General features: G+C 43.6%; 1 protein-coding gene across 1 annotated transcript in view; it reads left to right on the top strand.

Annotated features, from left to right (window-relative positions):
- Nucleotides 1-3,100: 3,100 nt before the first annotated feature.
- The window catches only part of LOC308104751 (guanine nucleotide-binding protein subunit alpha-13-like), a 31,902-nt gene continuing 27,208 nt past the window's right edge, over nucleotides 3,101-7,794 (top strand). Inside the window, exons 1-2 of the mRNA XM_080455259.1 lie at nucleotides 3,101-3,604; nucleotides 6,535-6,761. Coding sequence (XP_080311385.1) covers nucleotides 3,310-3,604; nucleotides 6,535-6,761 — 522 coding nt within the window. The 5' untranslated portion in view covers nucleotides 3,101-3,309. The remainder of the gene's footprint in view (nucleotides 3,605-6,534; nucleotides 6,762-7,794) is intronic.

Raw genomic sequence — 7,794 nt, 5'->3', positions numbered from 1 at the left:
TGTTGCCAGATTGTGTGAGAGAAATAAGCAACCAGGTCTGGGAAATCAAGCCCAAAAAAAGGGCACATGCACTTAATTAAACCTATAGGTTTAAAGGGCTCATGTGCCCTTCTTTTGGTACATATATATGTACTGTATGGCTATTTGTAAATAGCAGATCTACAAGCTCAAAAACTATCTAGAATGAAAATGTGGAATATTTTTTGAAACATTCTAACCACACAGATCTTGTAAGTGGGTCCCTCCCTGATAGAATATTTTCAGATGGGGGTCCGCAGACAAATACATATTAATGTGGGGGTCCTTGCCATGAAAATGTTTGAACCACTGGACCAGTGGTTCAAACATTTTCATGGCAAGGACCAGTGGCACCGGTTTAAACAACAATAGGAAACGAGCCCAAATAAGCGAAGTACATTTTAGAAACAAGCCCAAATAAGCAACTACACTTTAGAAACCAGCCCATTAAGCTACATTTTAGAAACAAGCCCAAATAAGCAACTACACTTTAGAAACAAGCCCAAATAAGCAGCTACACTTTAGAAACAAGCCCAATAAGCTACATTTTAGAAACAAGCCCAATAAGCTACATTTTAGAAACAAGCCCAATAAGCTACATTTTAGAAACAAGCCCAATAAGCTACATTTTAGAAACAAGCCCAATAAGCTACATTTTAGAAACAAGCCCAATAAGCTACATTTTAGAAACCAGCCCAAATAAGCACATTTTAGAAACAAGGCCAAATAAGCAACTACACTTTAGAAACAAGCCTAAATAAGCAACTACAATTTAGAAACCAGCCCAAATAAGCGACTATATTTTAGAAACATGCCCAAATAAGCGACTACACTTTAGAAACAAGCCCAAATAAGCAACTACACTTTAGAAACAAGCCCAAATAAGCGACTATATTTTAGAAACATGCCCAAATAAGCGACTACACTTTAGAAACAAGCCCAAATAAGCGACTACACTTTAGAAACAAGCCCAAATAAGCAACTACACTTTAGAAACAAGCCCAAATAAGCGACTACACTTTAGAAACAAGCCCAAATAAGCGACTACACTTTAGAAACAAGCCCAAATAAGCGACTACACTTTAGAAACAAGCCCAAATAAGCGACTACACTTTAGAAACAAGCCCAAATAAGCAACTACACTTTAGAAACAAGCCCAAATAAGCGACTATATTTTAGAAACAAGCCCAAATAAGCGACTATATTTTAGAAACAAGCCCAAATAAGCGACTATATTTTAGAAACAAGCCCAAATAAGCGACTATATTTTAGAAACAAGCCCAAATAAGCGACTATATTTTAGAAACAAGCCCAAATAAGCAACTACAATTTAGAAACAAGCCCAAATAAGCGATAGTAGTGTGTATATCTGTCTGCCTCTTATATGACATCATGATTTGTGTGCATGGGGTTCTCATCTTAAACAAGCTTAGTGCTTAATGAGAGTTCCAGTTTAGTAGACCTTGTATTGTGAATTTGTACTTCCATGTACTGTTATGTACTGTCATGTACTGTTCTCATGTCTTTCCAAATAAACTACATCAATCAATCAATCAATCAAAACCACACTTTAGAAACAAGCCCAAAAAAACAGCAACCATCAATATTTACAAGCGAAAAACAAGAGTCGGACCTGGCAACACAGGCAGCGGGGGGGGGGGGGGGGTATATATCCACCAATCACATCCATCCATGTTATTCTGGTAGATACATGCATGATATTACACAATGTGTCCACAAGATGGAGACATTGTATAACCAGAGGCATTCAATATTTCTATCTGTCTCTTTTTCTTGATAGATAGATAAATAGACACGCATACGCACACGCACACACGCACGCACACGCACATGCACATGCACACGCACACGCACACAGTATATTCTGGAGATGAGAGTTTAGAAACAAACACTAAACCTAAAGTTGTGGATTTTGCACTTAGTTTATTTATGCTTTGATCAAGATGTTCGTTCATAGTTGTGTTTGTTGTTTACACATATAGGGCTAAAGTGGTTAATGTGTTATTATAATATAATAATGTATATATGAAAAGTAACTAGTAACTAAAGTTTTCAAATAATTGTAGTGGAGTAAAAGTACAATATTTGCCTCTGAGATGTAGTGGGAATGGGTAGAAATAAGTATTGAAAATTGAAAATACTCAAGTAAAGTACAAATACCCAAAAAAAATTACTTAAGTACTTAAGTAAATGTACTTAGTTACTTTCCACCATTGGGGAACAGATAAGTGTCATTCATATATTATAATAATGTACTTCCTGGGTTCTGAAGGGGCGTGGCTGGTTGGTCCTTCTTCTGCTGCGCGTGTCCGCCAAGCCCCGTGAACGCGCACAGCAACAAGTCTAACTATGTCTAACTTTTTGTTTTAAATATATTAAATATTTAATGCTATTATCTTTGAAGTGTCGTTTATAGTTACTATGTATTGGTTACTTAGCTTATTAGTTCATTACGCTATCATTTTTTTAATCTTATTTTAGTATTTATTATTTTATTTTAGCATTTATTTGGTATTTTAGTATTTTTATTGATAGTATTTTAATGTAGGCCCTATTAACATTATTATTATTATTATTTAGTATTTATGTAGTAAGTACTATGTAGACTATTTTACTTTATGTTTTATTTATTGTTTAAGTATTTTTGTACTGGCGCTTCCGCGCCCCCAACGAACACGCCCGGGGCGTGCGCGTGCACGCGTTCACGGGGCGCGGAAACTAGTGTTGCCATGTCCGCCTATTATAAGCGGCTTTGGGCTTGTTTTTCTCTGTACCAGGGGGTCCCAAGCAAAATTAGTTTTGTAGATCTGCTATTTTTGAAAATTCCATGGCACAAAATATTTTTCAGACGGGGGGGGGGGGGGCGGGGTCTGCAGCCAAATGACATATCATTTTGTGGGTCCTTGACACGAAAAGGTTTGAGAACCACAGAAGTCGCTTCTTTTGGGCTTCTTTCCACAGAGACCCTAGTTGTGCTTACTTACTTCTCTCTCACAACCTGGCAACGCTGGGGCGCGGAAGCGACAGAGCGCTCACTCACACACACAGTAAGGAAGTTGGAGGAGGAGAAGAACCCAAGCAGCCTGAAGCCGAGAGAGAGAAGGAGAAGAAGGACCTAAACAAACTACCCCAACAAACTACTCCTCTCTTCCCCCCCTCCTCCTCCTCCCACCTACCCCACCCTAACCCTGGACCCTTTAGAGGAGGTATCCATGAAGTCTCTCTAACTTCCACCCCACAGCCCTGTTCCTGTCCTGTATATTCATCACCATGTCTGTAAACATGGCGGACTTCCTGCCCGCCCGCTCCCTGCTGTCCTCCTGCCTGCCCGTGTGCCTCCTCTCCGGAGGGGAGGTGGAGCAGCTCCGGCGCTCCAAGCAGATCGACCGCGACCTGAGCCGGCAGAAGACCTACGTCAAGCGGCTGGTCAAGATCCTGCTGCTGGGCGCCGGCGAGTCCGGCAAGTCCACCTTCCTCAAGCAGATGAGGATCATCCACGGCCAGGACTTCGACCGGGACGACCGGGAGGGCTTCAGGTCCACCATCTACAGCAACGTGATCAAAGGTGGGTCAGGGTGGGGTGGTGGTGGTGGTGGTCATAAAACTGGTCTTTATGGAGGGGTTTGGTAGTTAGTTAGTGTGTTAGTTCAGGTCCAGGGCTGAATCTACAGCAACGTGATCAAGGGAGGGTGGGTGGGTGCTGGGGGTGGCTGGGTGGTGGTCATACAACTTGTCTTTCTGGAGGAGTTAGTAAAGAAAGTTAGTCTTAATCTACAGCAACATGATCAATGGTGTGGGACTGGGGCCTTAAAAACCAGTATTTATGGAGGAGTTAGTAAAGAAAGTTGACTGGGACTGGGTGGTGCTGGTGGTCATATAACTAGTCTAATATGGAGGAGGGAGTTAGAGAAAGTTAAGTCTAATCTACAGCAAGGTGATCAAAGGTGGGGGACTGGGCTGGGTCTGGGTGGTGGTCATAGAACTAGTCTTTGTGGAGAAGTTGGTAAAGAAAGTTGACTGGGTGGTGGTGCTCTTAAAACTAGTCTGTATAGAGGAGTTAGTAGAGAAAGTTAGTCTAATCTACAGCAACGTGATCAAACGTGGGGGTCTTTATGGAGGAGTTAGTGAAGAAAGTTGACTGGGGACTGGGTGGTGGAGGTCTTAAAACTAGTCTTTATAGAGGAGTTAGTACTGGGTGGTGGTGGAGGAGGTCATAAAACAAGTCTTTATGGAGGAGTTGGTAGAAGACTGGGACTTAGTGGTGGTGGAGGACATAAAACAAGTCTTTTATAGAGGAGTTAATGGGACTTAGTGGTGCGGGAGGTCTTAAAACTAGTCTTTATGGAGGAGTTGGTAAAAGAAAGTTGCGAAACAAAAGTCTGATCTGCTTCATCTTTGTCCCTCTTGTAGGAGCGAACCATTCAAACCCTCTTCTGGACCAAATCTCAAACTTTAAAATGTCAAGGTCTCCCCTTTAACTCTGACAGTATACAAATGGAACCAAATGGACCCTAACGGTTCCATTTGTATACTGTCAGAGTTACAGACTTGTAAAGGTCAATTTAGACCCCCCTTAAAGGACAACCGAGTCCCTGAAATCCACTTTGAGAACCACTGCTCTAGGCTTCAAGGAAAACTTGCACTGTAGCCTGGTTTTATCCGATTTCCACCCCAAAAAATAGCCAATCTAGAGCTTGTAGATCGACTATTTGTTCTGTTCCTCCCCAGAATATGGATAGATGCTGGGGTTCAAGTGGCTTAAAGGGAGGCCCTGGTCGCTATAAGAATGGATGAAGCAAACAGGGGGGGAAATCACATGTGTTTATAGGCGACATGAGCCCAGCTGGGGCTGGTATAGCGCTGACATAAATAGTCCCAATCTGCCCTCCTCTCTCTCTCAGAGACAGGAGGCACACCCATGTCAACGGGCTGAGAAGTGTTAGTCAGCCAGACAGTTTGTAGCCGCGCCACAACAATCTGTCTCTATTTGTAAACACAAAGTGAGGTTTTTATTTAGTTGCATCTGTAGGTTTAGTTAGTTTTTGTCTGTGGCTCCCCGAGAAGTTCCTTCTTGCTGCTGCAACTCGGTGCTACTTCTTGCCAGACAAAATAATGGGTTTGTGGGATGGGCAGCAAGCACGGCAGTAAGTTAAGTTCAGCATTGTTTTGAGAAGAGGAGGACAGGCCAGGCCAGGCCTGCAGGCTCGTATGTATGTTGGCTGTGTGTGTGTGTGTGTGTGTGTGTGTGTGTGTGTGTGTGTGTGTTGGAGATGTTTAGTCAGGTCCACAGGGAGTTGGTTTGAGAAGCAGAGGCTGGCCCGGGTTCGGAAGTCGGACCACAGTAACTAAAATACTGCAATCCATTGCTGGACAACAGTAGAGCCTACACACAGTGGTTCTAGGGATCGGACGATAGGAAAATTACACGATTATCACGATTATTGTGGCAAAAACATAATTTATCAAAATGTGCGTAAAACTTAAAATTCCACTTTATTTGTTAACCACTTGAACCCACAGCACCCCTATTCTGGGGGGGGGGGGAGTTGTGCTGAATTTGCAGCTCAACAAAAGCGAATTCATCCTAGTGTATGATGGAGGACAATTTCACGATAACTCATGCAGCTGTAAATATATTTGACCTCTTGAACCCTAGCTTTCATATTCATGGGGGTGTGAACCTTCTGTGATAATAACAGATCTCACAACAACGCATCGTGAGCTTGTAGATCATTAAGGTGTTCGTTGAGGGCAGGAAAAGAGTCCGAACCCCTAACTCCTTCCGAGTGCCCTATACGTGCCTTGGTAGCCTACCACTCCATCTCTTTGCATTGTTAGAAGACCCGTGCGTGTGTGCGTGCGTGCGTGCGTGCGTCAACCCTAGGGCCTAGCATCCCTTTTCTAGGCTGAACATTCAGCCAGACTAGATTTGGTGTAGAGGGAGAAAAGAAGTGTTCCTTGAGTTGGTTCCAGGTGGTCCCCAGCTAAATGATGGAGAGTTGGTAACCAAATGGACCCTTATACAGGTCAATTTGGTTTCATTGTACTCTCTCAAGAGTTAAATTATTGTTAAACAGCTGCATTACTTAATTTACAAGAAGTCTACACAATTAGAGAATTGTTATTTTTGATCAACGTTGGCCTGTTATCTCTCCTATGGTACTAACCAAGTACAACATCAATACAGCATGGATGGAATTGTGGACACAATCTTATCCAACTATAACAAAATATTCTAAGTCTCGCGTCTGAGAGTCTAAATCTCATCAAACGGTGGTTCCGTGGCTCAAATAATGAATAAATAATGCACCTCGATATGAAAAGGTTTGAAAACCACAGGTTTAAGTGGTTAATAAAAACGATGTCCTATTTATCGTCTCTACTGATGACCACGCCTTGTGGCTCTCTCTCCTCCAATCAAATCCTGTCATCCAATTCAGCCCTGTCTTCCCATTGGTCCCCTTTTTTGTGTCTCCTCCCTCCTCCCTCTCCCAGGTGTGCGTGTGCTGGTGGACGCGCGGGGGAAGCTGCACATCCCGTGGGGTTGCCCCGACAACCAGGAGCACGGCGACAGCCTGATGGCGTTCGACACGCGCTCGGCCAAGATGGCCAGCGGCCAGGTGGAGTCCTCGGTGTTCCTGGGCTACCTGCCCTCCATCAAGGCCCTGTGGGCCGACTCGGGGATCCAGAACGCCTACGACCGCCGCCGAGAGTTCCAGCTGGTCAGTAGTGTTGGCCCGCCGTGACACACACACACACACACACACACGCACACACACACACACACACACACAGCGTCATTCATAAACACACTGGTACTATGTTCTAGTCCAGCATTTCCGGGATCAGGGCCGACTTGTTGTTCCGATAGCAATACCAGTATCGGAAAAGCTGTCGATATACTGCCTAAAATGCTGGTATCGGCGAGTAGTCTATGCCATTCTGATACCATGTAATTTATCACATGATGACATTTCATTTACAGTCGTCAATTAGTTTGTATTTTGAAAGCTTCAGTTAATGTTGCACTACTGCTTTATACTCTTACTACTATTTACAAACATATTTTTGGGATTTTTACTTTTGAACTTTTGAATTTCAAGGACCCCCATAACTCTCAGAGTAACAGACCTGTAAGGGGCCATTTGGAACCCCCTCAAGGAACCCTGAGGGTCCCTGGACCCCACTTTGAGAACCACTGCCCTAGATCTTTGGTATCGGGAAGGAAGAAATGGTAGCGATACATCTCTACTTGAAAAATATTGATAACATCTTGATAACATGCATTTTCAGAGCATGTTTATTTTTCGGGGGCTTTTCTGCCTTTATTTTTGATAGTACATCAGAAAGGGTCAGGAAACGGGGGGGGAAAAAATAGGAATTGAAGGCTCAGGAATTGAACCCGGCGACTCGCTGTCAGTCCGCAGTAGAGCCCTTGGCCATCGGCGCCCCTCCCCCCGAGCATGTTTATTTTAATGACCAATCAGTCGATTGTGTTCTGGCTCTGATCAATGGACCTAGCATATTATATGTCACTTACTATTAATATGTATCGCAATGAAAACACATTTTTCAAGGTTGTCCCCCTGTCCAGGACAGGCTTCAGACAGCGCCTCCTGCAGGAGACTTGGCTCAGATCTGAACCCATTAGATATGGCGTAGTCTGAAGGCGACCCTGAGTAGGGTTCGAAACCGCGTGAAAGGCGTTTGCTCTAACCCAGGGGTGATGCATCTTTGATGATGGAGAGGGCCACT

This window comes from Gymnoscopelus braueri, assembly GCF_963280865.1.
Source record: "Gymnoscopelus braueri genome assembly, chromosome: 17".
In the NCBI taxonomy this organism is placed as follows: Eukaryota; Metazoa; Chordata; class Actinopteri; order Myctophiformes; family Myctophidae; genus Gymnoscopelus; species Gymnoscopelus braueri.
The sequence above is the reverse complement of the archived record's forward strand: the minus strand, read 5'-3'. Positions and strand labels throughout refer to the sequence as shown.